Source organism: Dipodomys merriami, unplaced genomic scaffold (assembly GCF_024711535.1).
Source record: "Dipodomys merriami isolate MVZ:Mamm:240054 unplaced genomic scaffold, mDipMer1.0.p SCAF_24, whole genome shotgun sequence".
NCBI classification, from domain to species: Eukaryota; Metazoa; Chordata; class Mammalia; order Rodentia; family Heteromyidae; genus Dipodomys; species Dipodomys merriami.
In genome coordinates, this window is record NW_027203826.1 from 10,388,046 (window position 1) to 10,413,701 (window position 25,656).

General features: G+C 33.5%; 1 protein-coding gene across 7 annotated transcripts in view; it reads right to left on the reverse strand.

Moving 5' to 3' along the window:
* Positions 1-25,656, reverse strand: part of Brinp3 (BMP/retinoic acid inducible neural specific 3) — a 407,230-nt gene that overhangs the window by 46,447 nt on the left and 335,127 nt on the right. For all 7 annotated transcript variants that reach the window (XM_070034061.1, XM_070034060.1, XM_070034063.1 and 4 more), the window contains one exon: positions 21,997-22,219. In XM_070034061.1, coding sequence (XP_069890162.1) covers positions 21,997-22,219 — 223 coding nt within the window. The remainder of the gene's footprint in view (positions 1-21,996; positions 22,220-25,656) is intronic.

Here is a 25,656-nt window from a genome sequence, read left to right on the forward strand (position 1 = left end):
ACTGAACCTGAGCATTCTGTAGTATGCAGTGTGAGACAAGACTGAGAATATGAATGAATTAGCACATGCTACATTCAGATTTTTTCTTTCTTTCTCCTTCTTTCTTTCTTTCTTTCCTTCTCCTTCCTTCTTTCCTTCTTCTTCCTTCCTTCCTTCCTTCCTTCCTCCTTCCTTCTCTCTCTGTTTCTTTCTCTCTTTTTTCTTTCTCTTTCTTTCTTTCTTTCTTTCTTTCTTTCTTTCTTTCTTTCTTTCTTTCTTTCTTTCTTTCTTTCTTTCTTTCTTTTGTTCTTTCTTTCTTTCTTTCATCTGTTGTAGGGCTTGAACTCAGGGCCTGGGCACTGTGGCTGAACCATTTTGTGCTCAAAGCCAGCACATTTGAGCCACAGTGCCACTTCAGATTTTTAGTGGTTATCACATAGACTTTTCTGCCTGACCTAGTTTTGAACTGCAACCCTCAAATCTCAGCCTCCTGAGTAGCTAGGATTATAGACATGAGGTAAAGGCACCCCACCAGATTATTTCTTAAACTGAGCTCTGGTTGCTCACCCTGTAATCCCAGCAACTCAGGAGGCTGAGATCTGAGGACTGTGATTCAAAGCCTGCCCCATCACAGAAAAGTCTGTGAGATATTTATCTACAATAAACTACTCAGAAAAAGCTAGAAGTGGCATGGTGGCTCAAGTGGTAGAGTGTTAGCTTTGAACCAGAGAAAAAGAAAGGTGTGTTACATGTTGTACCATTTTACATGAATTAAGAATTTTATTTCTGAAGCAATCACTGGTGGCTCAAGGTTGTAATCCTAGCTACTCAGGAGGCTGAGATCTGAGGATTATGGTTCAAAGCCAGCCAAGGAAGGGAAGTCCATAAGACTCTTACCTCAAATAAACCACTCAGAAAACTGGAAGTGGAGCCGTGGCTCAAGTGGTAAAGTGCTCTCCTTGAGCACTTGAAGAGCTGAGGGACAACACCCAGGCCTAGAGTTCAAGCCCACGAATGACAAAAATAAATAAATAAATAAAATAAAAATTCTGAATTAAATGTATTAGTAATATTTGTAAGCAATTAACCAAATTTTGAACTTTTTGTAATATTTTAATGTTACAGAATAAGTATTATTGTGTCATTTCATATATATGCATTCACTTCTATAGCTATTTCTGCTTTAATTTTGAAATTGGAAAATAATTCATTCTCTTTATCTGCTTACAGGTAGGACATCTACTAAAAGCACACATGTGGACAATAATTTAGTAAGGAGAAATTAAAGTATTTAAATTATTTATTTATAGGTATATAATTCCTGTATAAAACAAGTATGTTTTTCAAAGCATCTATTAAATATTAGTCATAGTCTAGTTATTTTAATTTTTCCTATTTAACATACAAGTTTTCATATGTATATGTATGTATATACACATATATATATATATATATATATATTGTGTACATGTGTGTAGAATAACTAAGCAGCACAGATTAGTTAAGTCAACATGTGCATATCTGTCATCCTAGCATTTGGAAGGTAGAATTAGAAGATCGTGATTTCAAAGCTAGTCTGTGCTACAGTTTAAGAACCTCTCTTTTAAAAAAGGAAAAAGAAGGAAGCAATAATTATGATCAAAGTACATCGTGCAAATGTGTGGAAGTGCCATAAAATAACCCCTTGTATATACAATTTATTTATGATTTTTACTAGCATATATTACTTGTGCTAATAAAAAAGGGATTCCTCATAACATTTCCATGTATGCATTCCATGTGCTACAATCAAATTCAGTATCTTCATTTCTCTCTCGTCTTCCCTCTCAACTTCTTAAAGCCATTCATTTTGGATCTTAGTTTTATTATCATACAAGCAACAAATCACTATTATTCACCCTCTGTTAGCACATCCTACTCTTACTGGTACCCAATCCATAACCTAGATTGTTTAATTGTTTTAAATCATGTTTTCTTTTTTAAATTCAATTTTATTGTTAAGGTGATATACATATTGGTTACAGTTACATAGTTAAGGTAGTGATTACATCTCTTTGCAAACATTGTTATACCCTCCTTATTTTTCTACATTCTTTGTAGAGTATATTAATTGTGCAAAGGGGTTACATTAAACTAATAATGAACGTATGCACATATAAATTAGTAAATTTAGTCTCATCTCTTTCTTTTTCCTTTTTGGTCCTTATTGTTCAATAGCATCAGTGAGTTTCCTTAGGCGATCTTCATATATATTATTATTTTATATTTATATTATATTATATATTATTTATCTTCACAACATTTGTGTTTATTGAGATGCACTGTATTCATAAACTGACTTGTGGAATTGAAACCTCTTTTTACAACTACTTAAAAATATATATTACTCCAGGAACTCTGATAATTCACCTGAGGCCAAAATAAATCTTTCATTAAATTTTAAGTCATTTTCTCTTTTTTTTGGGGGGGGGGGCGGTCGTGGCGCCTGAACTCTGGGCCTGGGCGCTGTCCCTCAGCTCTTCAGCTCAAGGCTACCGCTCTACCACTTGAGCCACAGCGCCACTTCTAGCTTTTCTCTTTTTGCTTATGTGGTGCTGAGGAATCGAACCCAGGGCCTCAGGCATGCAAGGCAAGCGCTCTAACACTGAGCCACCTTCCCAGCCCTCATTAAATTTTAAATGAGTATTCAAAAATACTATCTGTGACACTCAGATAATCTGATGTTTTTTTTTCTTTTTTGCTTGTTACCTATAAGTAATTGTACAAAAGTTTGTCACTTCATAAAGCAAACTTCCTTTCTATTTCCTTGATGCCTGCTCATTATTATTACTTTTCATTCTATTTACCTTGAGTATATTCCTGTTTCTCTCAATTATTAAAAATACTTAAGACTAGTCTGGCACTGTACCACATTTTCAGACCCTCATTCACTTTAGCTTTTTTCTGGTTAAATGATTATGTGTTTCTCAGTTTTTCTACTTTGAGATCTTCAGCTCTCAGCCTCCTGAGTAGCTAGAGTTACAGGATTAAGCCACCAAAACCCAGCTAAATGCATACACATTAAGAATTTCTATGACTTTTAAGAAATTTTCCCCTTTGTAATAAAATGCATGTATTTTCCTTCTCCTTCTTATCCTCCTAAGCAGTCCTACAATTGTGTTCATTATATGTGTTTGTTTGAACATGTGTGTGCATGTATTTTTTTAAAGTTCATGAGTGTTTGAAAATATGTAATATAGGTCTTCTGAACTTAACTTTTATCACTCAACATGACAATCTTCAGGTCCATCCAGCTCCATTCTGTACAAATCAAATGATTCTATTTTTCTTTATTCCATAATATTTATGTGCTATATTTTCTTTATCCATTTATTAATTGCTGAGTACCTTGGCTGATTCTCTTATCTATCTATTAGTGTGTTTATGTTTTTTAATTATATTTTATTTTGTTGTTAATATGCTGTACACAGGGGTTATAGTTACATAAGTAAATTAATGAGTACATTTCTTGTCTAACATTGCTACCCGCTCTCATTTTTCTCCCCCCAAAGTTGTAAAGTTCATTTCCAACATAGTTTCTTATGACTATCGTTTTTGCATTGGGTCATTCTTTGTCTTTGTTTCACCATTTTGTTATTCACCTTCTTTTCCCCAAATAAGATAAACCTAGATACAAGACATAGAGTACCAAAATAAAAAAAAAAATAGTGACTACCAAGGATAAACCAAAGGGACAGAGACAAATAAAATAAAATAAAAGAACTTGATACAATACATTGATGACAACAAGGTCTACAACTAAAAATGACCTCTTGATTCCATATTTTGGAATCCATATTGATTAGCATCATTCTGTATGGTCATGTATACACAGCTATTGACCTACTGTGATCCTTTGTTAGGACTATCCTAGATATATACTAGTTATTACAAATGAAGGAAACCATGGAGCCTATGTTTCTTTGGATATGGCTTACATCACTTAATATGATTTTTTTATTCTCTCATTTAACAATTGTATAAAAAAGTTGAAGTAAAGATGTTTATGCCAAAATAAAAGAAAAAATTGGCCAACCATCAGAATGGTAAAACGATTTTCATTATCAATTAAAAAGGAATAAAAATGTTTATAATTTATGGAAGGAAAAATCTAAAAAAAATAAGTACTTCATTTCATTTCAGCAATAGGAGACATTTAGTAAGGTATACTACCCAACAACCTAGGTATTACAAAAAGCAGAGTATCTGGTAATAACTTTTTATGCAGATAGAGTAAGTAATAAACTCATGTTGTGCTCTAATAATAAAACACAGTGTCTGTCTTATAGCAGATAGATAACAGATTCAATTGACTTGTCCTCCATTTCAACTTGAGGCTTCCAACACCCATAGAGTAAAAAGAAAAGATAGATGGTGATTCTCTGAATCTTGAGTCCTTTAGTCCAAATATGTGAACCAATATTAAACTGAATCCTTGGATCAAACCAGGTTATGGCCTCAGCTATCAACAATAGGACATGAACAACTGAAGAGGGAATCACACAGATTCCACGATTCTGTCAATACTTTCTCTATAGTAGTATAAATTTCATGTTTTCTTGATTTATGTGTTCTTTCTTTCTGTGGATAAGTATAAAGAAATATTAGATGATACACATAAAAGTTAATCAATTGGTGGATTTCAAAGAAGTAGTCAGATGTATTTGTCAATGTCTTTGCATCACATTTGTGATGGAAGTACAGAGGTATGAATTCAGCCTGTTGTGAATTATAGGCCTAAACAGGCATTCTACAACTTCAGTTCCACCACAGCCCCACCTCTTTTGTTATTATAATATTTAAATACTTTTTTCATCAAGTCATTTCCAGCCTCTCTTGGTTTTGTTACTTTTGCGATATGATCTAGACTTTGATCCTTTATGCTTCTGGTATAGCTGGGATTACAAGATCACCTCACTGGGACTTATAAAACAGGAAAAGAAAAGGATATGATTTTGCACTTATTAATAATTTTTTCAATACTAACAATTATTTAGTAATTACTCTAGGTAACCCAGATTAATGAATGAATAGAATGTCTTTATTTATGCTCTAAGGAGCACAGAGATTCAAGAGATATACTAAAACATGCAAATCAATTTCATGGCATAGATAATACAAAGAGAGATTTAATAAAACATATTTAAAATATACTGGGTCCTTGTTTAGTCCATGTAATTTTTCAGGTTTGACATATCTTCCATGAAAAGGAACTGTTCTGCAAATATTAATTTTATCACAGAATTTACCTAGGAAGAAATTTCTAAGTCATTCACATGTGTATGGATTATGTTTTTTCAAGCATAAACACATGAAGGTATTTTTTTGTTTAAGTCTTATCATATTTTCACAGAGAAACTGTAGTAGAGTTTTTAAAATATTTCCATTTGTACATATTTAAACTCTGTCAAAAATAAGTGATTCTGAATTGATTGTGCTTGATGATCTCATTTATACAACACTATTCTATTAGGACCGTCAAAATAAGGATCAAGATTGCAGACAGAAGTAAGGGAGGGCTAATAACAAATCTTCTTCTTTTTTCTTTTCCTTCTTCATACTTTCCTTTGTATAAATCAGTTCTAAAATTTATCTTGCCAACAAGTAAAAAAGCAGAAGTGTCTTCACAGTGAAATGATAGTAATTGTATTGTCTAATGGATGACGAGTGCATCTACATGCAAAAATCATTGAAGTTACATCCTTTGTCTGTAGTGCTGAATCTTTCACCAATTCTGGTGATATTTATAATTCATGTTGTAGATAATGGCAAAATTATATTCTTTTAAATATCATTATAAAAGAACAGGTGCAGACTCTACACACTAAGGACAATAAGCCAATCTGTGTTTAGAGAAATATGCCTAGTATGAAGAATAAGAATGCAATTGACAGGAGAGGACTTTTGATGTGTAGATGATGATAGCTAAGAAAAAGTTGTTCTTAGCTGCTTAGTTACTTTTCTTTCTTACCCTGCTAGCATTTTCTCCACAGAGTCAAAGAGAATTTACAGATAAATGATTAAATTAATTCCATATACCATAATGAGTAACATAGAAAATTCTATACCCGGAGTTCATCAAAAATAATGATAGAAGAAGAGAATAATAATGACAACAGCATGCATAAATCAGCCAGCTTTAATTTCAAATTATCATAGTGCACTAAAATCCATTCTTTTGAGAAACATCCTTAAAATTTCTTAAGTTTATTCTGAGGTCATGGATTTATCTTCTGAATGTCTGAATACATAATGTCAAATGCTGTCGTGCTTACAAATAAGTTTCCCAGCAAGGAAAAATGATTTAGTTGGAAAGTATGTATTTGGGAATAATTTGGGAAACCCAGATATCAATTCTATACCTGCCATGGAAATATCTGATTTTAAATTTTGTTTATCTCTCTAAATTGCAAGTTATTCTAATAGACGTTTGACCAGGTCCTGTGTAGCTTCTCTGTATGCATAACTTCACACACACACACACACACACACACACACACACACACACACACACACAAACACACACACACACACACACACACACACATACACACACACAAATACCTAGTGTTCTTTTTCTTTTAGTGTTTTCCTGACTTCATATAGTCCCTGGAGGATTCAGGGACCCTCTTCATGTTTTTTATTATCTTTGTCTATTGGCTTGTTTTATTCAATTGAAGCCTTTCATCAAATTCCTTCCTATAAGACAACTACCAAATTAAATGGACTTACTGTGTTTAATCCTTTCAGCTGATTTTATTAATCATTATTTTCAGAGATCAAGAGTGTACCATGTGAAGGTCTTTCTCAGGGTAAGGAAGTCACACTTACCACCACTCCCTGCCCCCCAAAAACACAACTTAATACTTTTTGAGCATTGATTACATTCACAATCTAGTTTTCGGAACAGAATTGTATTACGTTACTAATTCCATCAACAACTCTAAGAGCTGTATATTGGAGTTGATATTTTGGAGGTGTTACCAAGAAGTAGCTATTCATGCAAAGACTGTGAATCTCAACCAGTTCTGCACTCTGTCATGACATTGATAATTTCCTAACAGAGTAATATGAAAACAGTCCACATGGTGAGACATTTAGAGACAGGTGGTCTTTCCCCACACACTCCTTTCTCTTTTGTGTGTAGGACATCAATGGCCCAGATCACTTTGGAAGACACTTTTCAAAAATCTACAGCTTCATATGCTAACATTTCTGAATGACTGCACAGAATAACTATCTACAATGGCAGAATTCTGTTTCCTGTCCAGCTATTAATGTATATCACATTTTTCCTCTTATCCAAATATTAGTTATTTGATGACATATCTCCTATTTATTTTTGCTCTTTGTATCACTTAGAGAAGTGTCCAGCACAAAATTGATGTGTAATGCTAACTGAAGCATAATAAATAAACATGTATTGAACCTCACTCTATTTTATATCAGATATATTGTGGTGAGTTTGAACTATGGATGCAAGGTATTCCTTCAAGAAATGGTACTTGATTAGGTTTTTTTCTTTAGGTATGGGTGACAATTTCATTAAACACAGAGAAAGGGTTATAATTTCTTTAACTTCTGAGTATCAAATATCTTTGTATTTTCATGCCTATAGGGGGAGGAAACAGACAGATCATTAATTTAAGGCTATCCTGAGAAAATTAGTAAAACCATGTCTAAAAATGAAAGGCAAACAAAATGTCTCAAGTGATAGAGCCTTTGCATAGCACTTACAAGTTCCTGGGCTGATGTCAGGTGAAATGAACCCCAAGATAAGGATTCAAATGTTTTTTTTTTCATGCGATTGTTTCTAACATATTTATAAGATGATTTCTTTGTTGCTTTGTACGTCCCTCCCCCACGGTATAACCCCTGCTCTTGTATTTGATGTTGGGTATGGGGGGAAGGGCAAAAACAAATGGTTTAAATAGGGATACAGGTGGATTCATTGCAACAATGGATCCTTGCAGCAAGTCATTATCTCGAAAGACTAACTTTACAACTTTGACCGGGGATTTGGGGGGGTGGGGTTGGGGGGAGAGTGGGTGGGAGATGGGAAGGGATGGGAAGGGGAAACAAAGGAGGAGGCAACAGTGCTTGATAAGAAATGTCCTCATTATCTTGCCCATATAATTGTAACCCTTTTGTACGGTATTTTCACAATTAAAAAAAAAAAGATCCCGGGTTCAATCACCAGCACTGCATAAGCAACAGCAACAATAAATATTTTGCAGTTTTCTTTTCATTTATTCTGGAGGAAGCCAGTAAACATGTCATGAGGACATTTAAAGTACTCCTGGATAGGTTCAATCTGTGAACTCCGGTGAATGGATATGCAAGCATGTCATATTTGAAATATATATTCCAGGCCCATTCAGGCTTTTGAAGGAATGCTGATAACTTGATTGCAAATTAATAAAAGATTAAAAACAAACTTTCACCTAAGTTACTCCCCAAATTCTAAACTATGGAAATTTTGGGGTAATAAAATGTTTTGTCAGCTGCTAAGTTTTAGAGTATATTTTATAGTGTATTTGAAAACTTGTTATATAATGTATGGATTTACATGTTTACCTGGGTAAATCTACAATAGTTAACTACAAAGTGTCAAATAATCTAATAAATATTCACAGAGGAATATATTTATCATAAACATACACATTAAGATTCAAATTTCATTTGTGATCACAGAAAACTACACGATTCACAGGAAGAAAATCAAGAATTTTTTTTGTCATTCAAAAAATTAGAGACAATATGTAGATTGGTAAGTATGGAATGGATGGAAAGTACAGTGAATGGTAAAGACAGCAAACAATATCTACAACAGATTACTACAACATAAACGTGCATACTTGATCACCATCTATATGTAATTTGTAATATATTTCAACTGTAAGTATAGAACAATGTAGAAGGGAGATCAGTATCAACAGATGGCTATCAGAGAAGAACTGAAAGACTGAAGACATAAGAAAGGCAAAGAAGGAAAATAAGTGAATGCATAAATGACATATACACAGAATGATAAGCATGAGATGGTAAATATGACAAGGTCAAACTTTGCACATTAATTTGTTAAAAGTATGACAGATTAAACACAAGAAACAAACAAAGTCATCTAATTTGTCCCTGTACTAGGGAAGGAGAAATGAAATAAAATAAAACAGACATAGTACATTTTGGGCTGTTATTTTAAGTAAGAAAGTGAAAAAAATAAATAAGAAGCTAAATATTAAATAAGCACAAGTGCTATGAAATTGTAAAGACAATTTGCTACAGAATAGTATGTGAACACTGCTTTGGAAAAGGAGTCTTGGGGGAAAATAGTAGATACCATGTCTGAGGTAAGAGTTAAAGGAATGCTGTTGACTATTTGTCCATAGCTGTGCCCAAGGATATGTATTGCAGGTAGAGGCAGATACCTTAGCATAGAGTGAAAAAGAAAAAAAAAAAAGAACAATGTAGCTATAACAGCAGAAGTTAATGAAGAGTGATATGACAGGATTATGCTAAACATAAGAAATAGAACTATCATAGTTACATAAATAGAGAATGTGGGGCTGTAAGATAAAAGAAATCCAGAGGTTTCAAAAAAGAACAGATACAACTCTAGCTACAAACATAATTATTCCCAAGGAATCATGAGGCCTTTAATCTATGGAAAACTAATGATTATTTTAAGATTGTTTAGAGAAGGCAACTGTAAGTAAAAGCCAGGATACAAGGTCTTAAAGACCAAGTAAGGAAGCGAGAACTATGTCAAAAAAAGAGAAAAGCAAGAGATTTGTGAATTACCAGTCTTGTGCCAAATTTGCTGTTTCCGCAACCACCTCAGCTCTCTAATCATCTTCCATGTTTAATACTATTCAACTAGGTTTTAAAGAAAATAATTCACAATAACTGAAGAGGAGAAACTCACCAACTCGAAACACATTGCTTTATTAATAATCTAACAATCTTTCCTCAGGGGGTAGATGGTCAACTCGTGACTTGTACATTATTGAAGACGAAAGCAAACTTACTGCATTGAATATTTGTGTTCTCACTTCAAACCATCAACTTTTGCATACTAGCCCAGCCCACGGAAGAAAAGTATAGGGACATACAGGTAATTCCTACAGTAGTTAACATTTGTGCCTTCTCCTTGTGTTAAGCCTGAATTTACAGAGAACTAACTGGTGGAGATTCACCCCACATGGCTAAGGATTGCTGTGAAAGGAAGTAACATTGGTAGAAATGAGATTGAATTGTGGCTTTGGAAGGAGAACAGTCACAGAAGAACAGGGATCACATAAACACTGACAGAAAGGTCAAGTCCTTTCTTAATTCAGATGGAGAAAGGAAGACACTGCCTGGGATATGTCTGGGTTAGAAGAGCTCATCCTGACAGAGCAGATCTGTCATCAGAGGCCACGAACAGTTCACAAGGGCTACCCTTCAGCCAATCAGGCAAATAAAGCTGGACTTCCACTAAATAGCCAGTTATATTTGAGTGGCTCTTAGAAAACTCAGGTAGGGTCTAGAATCCACTAAGGGACAAGGGCAGGGAAAACTCTGAGAGGGGATTTGAAGAGTGCATGAGATGAAACTCACAGATCCAATTTGAACTTTGGATTTGGAACCGCCACGGGTTTAAATGAAATTTCTACACTATAAAAAGAAGAGTGGAAACACTACATCATGGTTAAGTGTATCCTTTCACATCTGAAAGTGTGGCTTTTGAAATCATATTGTTTGTACCTTTTTTCATTTATTTTTGTAGGAAAAACATCACACTAGATGCTAGAAGACCTAACAAGCAATAGAAGGAAGGAAGGTAGGGTGATCTGATGACTCATTAAGTATTTTCAGGTAACTAGGAAATTAGTAAATCTGATACATTATTTTTGACTTTTATTTAGGGTTCATTTAAGCCAAGTTTAAGATTTTATAGTATAAGTAAACCGTTTGCTTTATGAAACATTTGACATTATCTGTCTCTTTTTTATAAAAGTGATACCAAACATATATTGGAAACATATGTATTTAATGTTCATTATCTTAAGCCTGTGGCCTAACATAATGAGCAGAATACAATCTTCATTGCTGTGTGGCTAATGCCTTTTTTAATTGGGCAACATGGACATATAAATAACAATAATAATGTCTTAAATCCTAATTGAGGACTGTAGAATTCAGGAAGGTAATTTCCAGTTGTCTTCAGAGAATGGGAGCAAAGAAAAGTCTTCTAGAGTTGGGTGCTATGGCTCACACCTATAAACCTGAGAAGATTGAGATCAGGAGTGTGGTAGCTTGAGCCAGCCTTGGGAATGAGTTTGTTAGACCCTATCTCAGTAGAAAATGTGGGGCATGTTGGCACCTGCCATTCTAATTATGGTGGGCAAAGTAAACAGAAAAATCACCATTTAGTCTGGCATGGGACAAAAGTAAGAAGATATCTAAAAAATAATCAGAGATGTGAATTTCTGAGTTCCAGTTTCATATAGTCATATACAGAAGGAAAAGTGAAGAAACAACAACAAAACAAAACATCAGAAAAATATTCAAGAAAAGAGAACAATTGAACTGGGTTACTAGTCTAGTCAGTATAAAGAAGAAACAGTATAAAAAGAAACAGTATGAAAAATGTAATGAAGAGAAAATATAGTTATAAGAATGAGAGTATGTTTAATTTTGTTCTACCTTGTCATAGCATTTCTTTCTTAAAATGTGTTTCAACTATTGTTAGTGTTCAAGGTGACTCTATTCAAATACTTTTATTGAATGTTCAATATTTTAATTTTTCCATTCAAATATGTTGTTAGTCTAAATATAAAATATAAAATCTTAAATCTACAATACACACATAATACATATTTTACTTTATAAAAATTGTATATTTATTGTTGGCAAATGAGATCAACTGCCCTGGAAAAGCAAATAACTTAGATTGTTGTTTTCCTAATAAGACTGTATAAAATGTGCAACACAGAGTAACCTATAGGTGTATACAATTATTAACTACTGACTCTTGTTTTTTTTTTTTGTTTGTTTGTTTGTTTGTTTGTTTTTTGGGTCCGGTCATGGGGCCTGATCTCTGGGCCTGGGCGCTGTCACTCAGCTCTTCAGCTCAAGGCTAGCACTCTACCACTTGAGCCACAGTGCCACTTCCGGCTTTTTTCTTTTTGCTTATGTGGTGCTGAGGAATCGAACCCAGGGCCTCTGGCATGCAAGGCATGCGCTCTACCACTGAGCCACCTTCCCAGCCCACTACTGACTCTTTTGAAGGTGTAATATTTAATATGAAACAAGTAGCTAATCAGATTTATCATTAATAATAATTTTAGGCAAGGCAAATTTTAATTTTGGCATTTTTTTAATATTGCTACAAACATGTTCCCAAATAAAATACTGACACGAAAGCCAAGAGATAGGCTTTTAGATTTGATGAGAAGTGAGTGAACTACATTTCAATACAACCCTTCAACACTAAAGTAGTCACACAATTCAGGGATACCAAAGTTAGCATTCTGCAGTTTCATTCAGCAGAAAGCACTGGTGTCTCTTTACTTACATAGTGTAAAGCCATTCAGAGGAGCAGCTTATGACTCTCAACCTTGCCAAATTTCACAGGTGCTGCTAGCAAAGAATGCCCAATAGTCTGCCACTCCCCCCCTTGCAAAAAAACAAATCTCTATTCACAAGAGAAAAAAACTTACAAATAGAGAGGCTGTTTTTAAAAAACCTTTGAAGCCAATTCAGTTTGGAACTTGAGCAGTGGTACCTCCTCCTAACAAGAGGTGCAGTGTGACATGCTGGCTCTCTTATGAATATTCTTAAATGAATTCCTTCCCTTTAGCATTTTAATGTCATGTTTCTTTACAAGAGGCCTGCTTTTCACAGTTGTCTCTATTTAAATATATCAACTCTTACACCCTATCTCATTTGTTTTTACTAATGAAAATGTCAAATCCAATCAATTTGTTGTCTCATGAAAATTTTGCTACTGCAATGCTTTGATGCTTCTTATGTAATGAAACTATCCTCTATTCTTCATGGACACTAATAGCTAGAAGTCTCAGGTATGTTTCCAGCAATGAAGGTGATTTTATGCTAAGGATTGAAATACACATGTTCTTGATTGCAACCTGGGTTTAGAGCTTTTTTGTCTACATTGAGGCCCGAAGTAATGTGGATAAAGAGGCTCAGCTCTAGATTTATCAACTCATCTTCTCATTTTTATAGCTTTTAAAATATAACTAAATATTTAAGTATTTATTTCTTTATTAGTAGAAAAGGATACATCTCAGAGAGTTAATGTGATGATAAGTATCACTCATGAAATATGATTGACACAAAAATAAGAATTTTATATACAAAGTAAATGATAGAAAAGATGTTACCCAGCAGAAAATTTAGAATAAGTGAATTTTACGTTTTTTTGTCGGTCATGGGGCCTAAACTCGGAGCCTGGGCGCTGTCCCTCAGATCTTCAGCTCAAGGCTAGCGCTCTACCACTTGAGCCATAGCACCACTTCTGGCTTTTTCTCCTTATCTGGTGTTGAGGAATAGAACCCAGGGCCTCATGCATGCAAGGCAAACACAGTACCACTGAGCCATCGTCCCAGCCACTTTACTTTTGTTTTTGACATAAACTTTTTGGCTTCCAAAGTTATATACCAAAAACTAAATTAAAAAAAACACTAAAATTAGAAAGATCATGATTTCGAAGAAATGTATAAATTGTGATCTATAGGTCAAATTTAAAATTTTCAAGTTTTAATTTGAAATTTATAATTTATATATCTGGTAAAATTCTTGCTTTAGAATTTGTAAAGAAGTACTGTTGTGAACCATTTATTCAGAAAATAAGTAATTGAATATAAGCACACAAAAAGTTAGGCAGAAAATTATGACTAGAATATAATAAGTCATACATAATAATATTTGAAATTATGTTTATATGATTAGTTTACAGAAAAGGAAAGCATAGTGTCATGCATTCTAGCAAGATACGAGGCAACAGTAGTGAATGTACATATGGCTAAACACAGAGCTTACAAAAGGTATTTTTGTAGTATTATTTGTTTTTTGTTTGTTTCATATTGCTATTAAAATAAAGTTGGTGGAATTCACCCTTGTTTTATCAGAGAAACTAACACATACACTCACATACAGACATATGCATGTAGATTAACCTCTAGGTGTACTGAACACAAGAAAGAAAATTTGTACTGATTTGAGGGAGTTTTAAAATTGTTATAATAAACAACAAAAAAGTCTCTCAAGAACATCTTTATATTTAGGAAAGGGGAACTCCCAAGTGAAAATTAAATTAGAAAGAACTGAAATATTCCTGAGGTTAAATTTAATCTATCAAAAAATAGCTCATCAGGAATAGAGTCAGGAATAGGCTTTATACATAATCAAACAAAAGACATTTCAGTACAAGAAACTTAAGTGTTAAAATACCGATCAGACTTCACTTCAGAAATTGTTTGAAAAGGTTTTCACAAAAGCTGAACAAAGTCATTACTTTTCCTTCTCACGTTTTTAGTATTGTGGTTTGAATTTGCTGTGCTACCTGAGCAAAGGAAGCAGAAGAGAGAGAGGTAAGCTGGCTTCCTTCTTCTTGGTTTGCAAGACCTTTTCACAGTACTTCTTTTATACTGGTACTAGGCTTTGAACTCAGGACCTCATATGCTTGCTATGCTGGGATTCTTATCACTTGAATCACTGCTCCAGCCCCATTTTTGCTCATTATTTTTGAGATAGAACCCTGTGAACCTTTCTGTTAGGGCTCACCTGAAGTTTTTAATCCATTTTTGTTTGGTCTCCTGAGTAGCTAGGATTACATTTATGTCCCACCAGTACCTGCCTATGCTAGTTTTGATAAAACATCTTCTCAAATTTCTGAGAAACTCATTAAAAATATATCACCTTGAAATGGAGGGGGTAGAACATAGGAACCAATAAACACATTTGCTTAATTTTAGTTTGCAGTGAAATGAGCATAGAAGACCATCAGCCTTTTGAAATACTATTTTGAGCACCCTAGAACTGCTCAATCTTAGTCTCTATTTCTTTGGAGTTCCATTTGCTGAAGCCCAAAGACATCATAGGACTGAGAAGATAGATTGGAAGAGATGGAGAAAATGTGGAAAGTGAGTCAGTGTATGGAAGCTTCATTCCCCTGTTGCATGCCAGCTTTCTTCACAACAACCAAGGTATAGACACAACTGATAAATGGACAAACTCATGAATGACAAAGAAATGGGTATATTTAAACAAAGGAATATATTCCGTCATACCAAGAATGAAACCCTGTCATTTTATTCAGTGAAAAAAAAATTGAACAAGTGAAAACCGGGCAGGCACAGATTCACAAGTAGCACATAATGTTACATAGATATGGAATCCTGAAAGGATAATTATAGAAATTTACCACAGAGTGTGGTTATCAGAGGATTACAAAGTAGGAACTTGGGGAATGTTGAACTTTCTTAAGTTTAAACAGAAGCAAGAAATTCTAGTATGATACTGAAAAGTATAAATGACCCACAAATGAAAAAATACATAAGGTTAAAATAATCTACCATACATTCAAGATAGAAGAAAAAACTATTTCTCAAAATATACTGATGAAAACCCAAGCTCTGAAACCACTGAATAATGATAAGAAAGTTGTTTTAATTATCAAAAATCAGTATCCTTAATCATAAAGTTTGACTAATGATACTACTCTACTATTCTATTAAAAGAAGAGAAACAGCTAACTTGCTTGGCATGGTGTTTGACACTGAGTTTGCATGCTATGTATTTAACTATGAATAAAAAACAAAGATGACTTAAGTGGAGAGTGTACTCCAGATAATCACCTTCTATTATATTTGTCTTTGACTCTGCATGAAGGGCCATTGTCTAACCACTGAATGTTCCTCCATTTACTTCAATTTCACATGTGAGTGTGATTAATTATAAATTGTAACATTGTTATCTGCTGTGCAAACATATATAATCTCCAACATATTCCTATTTACTGGATTATTGAATATCTTAGGTATTGATTCAATTTAGTACATTTCAATGAAAATGTAGAGAAGGTTATAAAATCATTACAATACCATTGTATATCATAATCATGCATTTTCTCTTCAGGTTTCAAATATGTAATTTAAGAATGAGTATGTATTTGTATTTATATTTTGTCTGTATTTATGTGCATTTTAGAGAGTATGGGTTTATGAATGTACAGATAAACACACACATACACACATAGATGTTTTTTAAAAATCATTACGTTTTCTCACTAGTTTGTTTTATGTTTCTTTACCACTTACTTTCCTACTTGTATGAACTAATTTTATTTTTTTTCAATAGAAGGAATTACCTCAGACTTGATCTTTTTTGTTCCCTTTGAAAAACCTACATGAAATCTTCCCGCTGGGTTTAATAGAACAGACACAACAAACTGACCTTCATTTTCTCCTGTGTTCTTTTGTCACCTCAATGTTCTTTAGTGTGGCTCTATTTGTTGTTGTCTGAAGTGCATCTAGATTGTGTGATAGAGGATTTTTATTTCAATTGCCATTGATTTTTGAAATGCATTCATTCACTTTGTAACTTGTGGTGCCAGTTTTAAATGGAGTACTTCAAAAGGCTTTGTGGTATACATCTTGGTAATATTTCATTTTTACCTCCTTGATTCATAGAGACATTTACTTTTGACAATAGTGTCCTGGTTCAGTAATCAAGAAAAATAACTTAATTTCAGTTATATTTCTACTTTATGACTTGATATGCTCCTGTTGTGTGTGCAGACATGCATACACATGAAGAAGTAATAACAAAAGTAAATAATGAAGGTTTATTTTCTATTTTGTCTTATATGTGTACACTATTATGTACGACATTAATATTAGTGCCACATATATGATTTATATTTTTATTTTTTAATGTCAGGCAAAGGTTACAGATCGCTATTTCATGCAAAAGATCACTGAAAATATAGATAAGGCAAAAGCTGCATTTGACTGGGATTGAAAATTTTGTGCTTCATACAATTTTCTAGTTGTAATCTGTAAATTGGAACAGTGAAATAAAATCCACAAAATTGAGAAAGTAATTATTCAAAGATTCACCTAATATTTGATCTTTAGTCCAAGATCAAATTTTGTATAGTATTAGTATCATTTAGAATGGAAAGTATAATATCCATATTTTTGTCTAGAGGATGCTTTGACAAAGTAAGTTCAATATACCTTAAATACACACAAAAGATGCCAATATCATTTGCCCAGAAGCTGATTTCATACAATCAGATAAAATACACTGTTGTACTCCATGTTTTTGTACATAGTGTTACCTACTTTAAAACACAAGAAATTTCAAAATACTATTAATTAAGTTTGTTGAACCCTCCAACACCTGATCTTTCCCCTGTTTTTTATTGGATAATGTTCAGGAGAAAATTGCACAGAGACCATAATTCTGAGTTTTAAGATATGATACTACTTGGAAAGCAGGAAAACAATACCATTTGCAGTTTCCTTTAAAAAACAACAACAACAACAATTGGAGATTTCTTCTAAATCATGAACACAATTACTCAGGAATAACGTCATCTGAATTGATACTGATTAAAGTTTCAGCTCTAACATACATTTACTTAAAAATGAAAAAATAATTCTCCAATTTTATTGACAGCAGTATTATAAGAGTTGGGAAAAACATTAGCATTCTCAAACATACTCTAGAATTCATACTTTTTTACAAATGAATAAACTAATATCAACAAAAAATACCTCTTCCTGCCCCCAAACACTCTTCTCTCTGAGATGTAACATATTACCTGTTATTGATTTCTGTATCTTTTTCTTGTATATAAGTTTATGTATTTTAAAAACCTCTTAGTTGTCATATATTTAAACATTTTTCATAACAAGTTAAAGTATCTGAACATTTAGATGTTTAAATTTACTTCTTAAATATTACAAATATTTTTCTTTAAGTCATCATCAAGAAGCTGAAATGCAATTGATAAAATATTCTTCTGTAACATATTATGTGTAAGGAAATAAAATTATAACTTATTTATATATATTTCCACATAAAACTGTTTCCTCCAAAAGTATTTTGTACTAATATATGAAGTACATTGTCAATTAAATGACAGATTCTATAATATTAAGGGCTAGAAGCCATTCAGTAAGGTCTCTTGATTGATAAAGATTCAGGTTTAGCTACAGTAATAACAAATGACAGTGATGAAAACAAACTGGATTTTTATTTCTCTATAAACTAACAGTACAAACACATAATGCAGCACACACATATGGGGACATCAAAAAATTTGCCTCTCTGATTCTTAGCAAGTATCTGCACAGCATAATTTTCAGTTCCAACAAACATATTTGTATTTGAGAGAAGAGAAAGGGCATTCATTATATTTCCTTGGAAGACATAATTTCAAAATTTCATGTACCCCTTCCATTTAGAGCCATTTGGCCAGAATTAGTTAGATGTCCATCCAAAGATCAAGGGAAACCTTAAAGCATAATGTAGCATGTACAGAAATAAAGCCAGAGATGTCTTATTAAAGGAAGAGATGAGGTAGAAAACAATTACTCAGCTGCCTTTAAGTCCCTATTAAGAGATGGCATGTGCATAGAAAAGCATTATCAAAGAACAGTCCAGCTAATTATGGGTGTATGTGGATTGCTATTATTAAAAATTGCATACAAAAATCATGTAAGAACTAGGTGCTAGGGGCTCATGGGGTTTCAAACTTTACAGAAAAAATTCTGTATGTAAATAAGGGCTTATGAATAAACGCTATGCATTTCCTATTTGCAATAAGATAATGTATTTCAATGGCTTTTAAAATGCTTTTAACCCACATGTATGGGATAAAATGTATTATAATCAAATCATTTCCCCTAGCCATGAGTCCTAATAAAAGAATGTTCCCAGGGGAATATGGAAAGAAAGATATGTTAAAATAAATTGTTCATGAAAGGAAGATGAAAATTTAAGAGAAGCCTATTATAATTAAAATCCACTGCTGCAAACATTTGCATTTAAAAAATAAAATTCTAAGCCGGGCCACAGTGGCTCAAGCCTGTAATCTTAGTTACTCAGGAGGATGAGATCTGAGGATTGTGGTTCAAAGCCAGCCCGGGCAGGAAAGTCCATGTAACTCTTATCTCCAAATAACTGGCCCTGTGGCTCAAGTGGTAGAAGGCTCACCTTGAACTGAGGAGCTCAAGTGGAGCGCCCAGGCCCAGAATTCAAGCCCCATGACCACCATGACCACTACCACTATCAACAACAACAAAATTCTAAAATAATAACTGCAGTTTGTACTCTAAGAGAACCATAATAAACAAGTAGCTTACAGAAAGAGAGTGTGAAACAAAGAAGGGAAGGAAGCAAGGGAGGGAAGCAGAGAGAGAAGGCAGGGAGGGAGGGAGGGTTGGGCACTGGTGGTTCAAGTCTGTAATATTAACTACTCAGGAAGGTGAGACATGAGGATGTCCTTTAGAAGCCAAAGTGAGCAGGATACTCCTAGAGAAACTTATCTCCAATTAACCACAAATAGCTGGCAGTGGAGCTTTGACTCAAGTGATAGAGACCTAGCCTTGAGCAAAGCAAAAATTGAGGGACAGTGCTTAGACCCTTCAAGCCCTAGTACGGGCACACACACAGACACACACACACACACACACACACACACAATCACACACACACACACACGTGTACACCCACACACCAAAAAATAAAAAAGGAAGAAGGAAGTGAGAATGAGTAAAATGAGACAATTAAATAAGAATAAACAAGTAAATATCAAAGATATTAAACATTTCTTTTTTTGGGGGGGGGTCCAGTTGTGGGGCCTGAACTCTGGGCCTGGTCGCTGTCCTTCAGCTCTTCAGCTCAAGGCTAGTGCTCTACCACTTGAGCCACAGCACCACTTCCGGCTTTTTTCTTTTTGCTTATGTGGTGCTGAGGAATCGAACCCAGGGCCTCAGGCATGCAAGGCAAGCGCTCTACCACTGAGCCACCATCCCAGCCCAACACTAAACATTTCTAAGGATATCAATTAAATTGACAAAATTTTAGCTTGAGAGAGAGTATTGTCATTGTGGCTGATGGACATAAGAAATGGAAAAGTTTGACAAGCCTTAAAAATAATCACAATTACTAAAACACACATCAACTCTCACTTCAGTGCATACTCAAACTAGAGGAAAAAAGGCTATAAAGTGTATGCATGGTCATAATATTCAGTGTATAGTTGTGAAAATAAAACCAGATATTTGAGGAGATGGGTATGTTTGGAGAGATTGGGCAAAATATGAAAGGAGTGACATTGATTAGGACTCATTGTATTCATAAGCGGATATGTTTAACTAAAACCCCTTTGTACAATCACTTAAAAGATAATAAAAATTGAATAAAGAAACATCATCCATAATAGTTTAAGTGGAAAAACATAGATATACTTAAAACGATGAATAAATAAAAACCATGATATATTCATATTACTGATACTGTAGCATCCACATGCACTTGAAAACAATACCCTAAGTGAAAGAAACCCAGTCATAGAAACCAAACTTTACATGTTTCTATTGCATGAAATGCCCAGGGCACTAAATTGATGAGACAAAGAGGAGATGTCACAAATCTATACAAATAGTGTGAGGATAAGATGGAAAGTTATGCCGTCTAGACTTTGAAAGTAGGAAAAGTCTCTCAACTTACATGTGGAGATGGTTGTAGAAAAATTTGAACATACTAAACCCATTGATGAAATGGCAATGGATCATTTGTGAGTGGAATTTTTAATACCCTATTAATCATAAGAGTTTTGGGAAAGAAATCTATAGATATAGATTTCTCCTCCTTATGATTTAAGCATCAAGTCAAAATTCAAGCATTTTATAACTGAAATCTTCTTGCAAATATTTATTTTTTGTTGGAGTGGGCTATCTTTTCCTTGAGTTTTGCTTTCTGATGTATTTTTATTCATGCCTCAAGTAGACATATGCAACATTTTTACTGCATTTTTTTCCAGTTGATACATTTTATAGAAACAAATCTAAAACCCACTTTTTGAAACTGGCTCAAATACAAATAAGTTAATATAAGTTCTTCATTTATATTCAAGATTAGTGCCCTTTCAGAAATTAGTGTACAATCATGTTTATTGAATTATTGTCCATACATAGTCCATAAGGAGAAATTTCAGTTGCAGTGCTGCTGCTTTCTTCACAATTTGACCATAGGGCTTTGTGTGTTTTGTTTACATTAATATAATCATTCACTGACCACAACACTAAGCAAGTTTCAGTGGTGTTGCACTACATTCATCTCTACAATGGCAAAATAAAGGAAGGAAATTAGAAAAGTGTAAATATGTGTTTCCTCACCTTACAATTGCTCTGGAAAGATCTGCAATTTAATTTAGGACTTAATACAATAATTTAAAACATATCACTCATAGATGTAGGTATATACATATATATGCATATAACTTGGCTGAAGGTGTGCCTCACTGGTAGTGTGCTAACCAGGGAATGAAAGTGACAGGTATTAAGTTCACATCCTAGTCATGGACCTAAAAAAGGTGAAAATAAATTACATAAAATCATTACTAAATGTATGCACTCTCATACAGAGTACAATGTACTCTTTACTTTGTCAAGTACCATATATACATACATATATGTATACATATATACACATATACATATGTGTATACATATATACATATTTGAGTATATATGTATATGTATATATGTATATAAACATATATCTCATACATATGTATATACATATGCACATATATATTCTCTCTCTCTCTCTCTCTCTCTCTATATATATATATATATATATATATACATATTACCATATCTGCACTCAGAAAACATACATAGAGCTTAGCAGCAAAACCAATGCTCTGGTTGTCCACATCTGCACAGGTCTTACCTTTGTCTTGGCAGGCTGATGAGGGGCTGTTTGTGGCACCTCTTACTAAGGCTGAAGAGTTTGTGTACAATCCTCTGTGCCTTCAGAAAAAGTTGCTTCATGCTGCTTTCCAACTGTTCATAGCGACGCTGAAAATTAGAATCCATTGTCCACAAGTGCAGGACAGCAGAGGCGTTGAGGAAGTAATGCACGGGCAGCCTCTTCATAAAGAACTTGAACTCATCTGAGGGAAAAAGTTCAATAAGTTCATACTTTAATTATAAAACAACTCTAATAAAAAACAAACTCTAATATAAAATGAAACTCTAATATAAAACAATCTAATATGTGAAAAACAAAACAAATGCAATTTGATCTTAATGAATAACAAGTTTTAGAAGGGATATTTAAGATTGTTTTCTTTTTAGATCCTTTTAGATATAACTTCTCAAGGAAGATGAGTTATTTCAGGTAAATAAGCAATTCTCACCACATGTTCTACAGCAAGGCAATCTTGTCAGAAATTTGACTGCTTTATTTATTGTATTAACACTGGTACTTGAACTCAGCGCCCTGTACTTTGGTTTTGCTTTTTGGTTCAAGGAGGTGCTCTACCCTTTGAGCTACCTTTCCACTTCTAGATAGGAGTCTCACAGATTTTTTCACCCAGGCTGGCTTGGAACCTGAATCCTCTGATCTTCCTGGTCACTGGTGTGAGCCACCAGCTGACAGTATAAATTTTCTATAATCAATTTAACAATTATATATAACTGGGTTGAAGGTGTGTCTCACTGGATAGTGTGCTAACTAGTGAATGAAAGTGACAGATATTAAGTTCACATCCTAGTCATGGACCTAAAAAAAGCGAAAATAAATTATATAAAATCATTACTAAGTTTATGTATTCTCATACAGAGTACAATGTACTCTTTGTCAAGTACCATATTCTAATTTGTTGTGCTATAAATACTTAAAGCAAGTACTTACTAAAGATGTACCTATTACAATGGTGTTGTACTACATTAAAAAAAGTACATTTATTGTCATTTGTTAATAATATGTGGCATTTGCATTGGTAGTAGTTCACAAAAATGTCTAAATTACTGTTAGAATTTCTAAATTTGATATCTGAGACTACAAAGGATGTTAATATGTATTTATGAAACTGAACTTGTTTTAGTTTAGAAATTAGGGCAGTTTTAATGTTTAGGTGGAGCTCATGTCATCAGGACTGATAAATATCTTTTAATAATTGAAAGATAGATATTTTCATTGATACTGTTGTTCTTTCTTCTAGAGCAAGTATTCTCATTTGACATTTCTCAGACACAAAGAGTGAAGGACCTGAACTGAAGAAGAAGAGTGAATAAAATGAAACAGAAAGAACAAAAACCAAAAAAGGAAAAAAAAATGTGTCAAAGATTTTACAGGGCATATCCATTTTATATGCTTGGAATCATTATCTTTAATAAACAGACTGTAAATAATAAATGAATCTGAAAATTCTGATTTGACAATGTTCTATGTTTTGTTTGGTCCCATATGTCTCTGAGAAACTCCATGTTTTGAGTAAAGAATTCATGCATGGAAATTGGAAAGCATTCATTAGATTAGTCTCAGAGCAGATGCCATTATTTTGAAATCTAATCATTCATTTTATTGTCATTTTTTATTGAACACATTCAATAAGCCCTTATTGTGTTGGGTTGAGGCATACTCAATTATGTTCATTTTTGTTAACAGTATTGGAAAGGGCTCTATATTGGAAGCCTGTATTCAAGTTAAATAAATTTTGTTAACCTAAAATTTATTTGTTTCAGCAGTATATATGTACTAGTGATTTTCTTCTGAAAATTGTAGTGTGGAATTCCTATGAAATGGGGTTTTAATATGACAGTGGAGTAATTACTTCATTAGAAAGTCATTAGCAGACACTACTGACATTCACCCACAACACTGATAGAACACCTGTTGTTCACAGAACATGCAGATGTTTCCATCTGTGACAGAAACTTGGATAAACCTTTCATCTAATGTCTAAAATGACTAATAAATGATATGTCATATTTTGAGTCAGTAATAACATCACATTAAATGAATTAGTTATTCTACTTACAAGCCAAGGGAATCATCAAGATTATTCCTGCACATCATTTCTCCCAATTTTACATTTGTAAACTATATAAATGAAATTTGAATGACACATTAGAATATTAGGCAAAACTATAATTTGTATAGCTACAAAAATAAAATAAGCCAGGTGCTGGTAGCTCACGGCTGTAATCTTAGATACTAAGGAGGCTGAGATCTGAGGATCATGGTTCAAAGCCAGCCCAGGCAAAAACGTCCGTGAGACTCTGATCTCCAATAAAGCATTCAGCAAACTGGAAGTGGCACTGTGGCTCAAGTGGTAGTGTTCTCCTTGAGCTGAAGAGCCGAGTGACAGCACCCAGGCCCAGAGTTCAAGCGCCACAACTGATAAAAAAAACAATCAATCAATCAAATAAATAAAATAAAACAGCAACAAAGATAAGATACAATAATTAGGGCTGACCAGTAATATTTTGTTTAATAGTGATTTTCAAGGCTATGTTAAAGATAAAGGCCTATTATCATTGGCTATTTTCATTTAAAAGGTAAAGTAAGCAATTACAAGCCAAAATGGGGGGGGGGGGTACAGATGAATTCTAAATGTCATGTATAATCATCAGAAAACTAGATTACATGTATTTTATCAGAAAGTTCTAGGGATATGCATTTAACTGTATATAAATTGAGGCTTTTTACAAGGCAAAAGTACAGGGAAACAAAGTAACAGAAAAACCATAAATATTTATGCTAGAAAGAATTTATAGTCAGTTTCAGTTTTTGTAAAAAAAATAATTCACAAGAAGCAAATAATAATACAGAGCAAGTTTTATCAAATTAATAAATTCTATGTAGGCAAAGAGAATTAGGCTGGATGAAAACTTTCCAATAAAGTATTTGAATAGAATCACTATATTAACTTTGGAATATTAATATTTCTTCACTAAAAGCAATGATTTATTTTTAATTGGTAGGCAAACTGTGTTTCTTTTCTTTTCTTCCCTTTAATAAAAACTTTACTAAATACTTATTAACTCCTTAGCTAATTTTGAGACCAATCATTCCTCTTCTTCCTCCTTATTCTCCCTGTTCCTTCCAGCATCTTTCATTCCCCCTACCTTTTCTTTCTGTGCCTCTTTCCCTCAAATTACTCTTCAGTGCATTAAATATTATCACAATTACATTTCTATTACTTATTTCAATGCAAATTTAATTGAAAAATCTTATGAATTCTGTAAGTAATATTTGCTTTCCTTTTTATTTTAATTTTATTCTAATGGTGATGTCAGATACAGTTACATATGTAAGGTTATAAGTACACTTCTTATGGAATATTGCTATCCCCTCCTTTGTTTTCTCCTTCACCCCTCTCTGCTCCCTCCCCAACCTCAAGTTCCCAGTTGTAAAGTTCATTTCCATCACAGTGTTGTGAGTTTCAAGGTTGTATTGGTTAACCTTTTGTCCTTTGTCTTAGCATGTTGTTATTCCCCTTCCAGTCCCCAAATCAGATAAACATATATGCAAGACATGGGGTACCAAAATCAAAAACAGTGACAACAGGGGATAAACCAAAAAGAAAAAAAAACTTCAGCT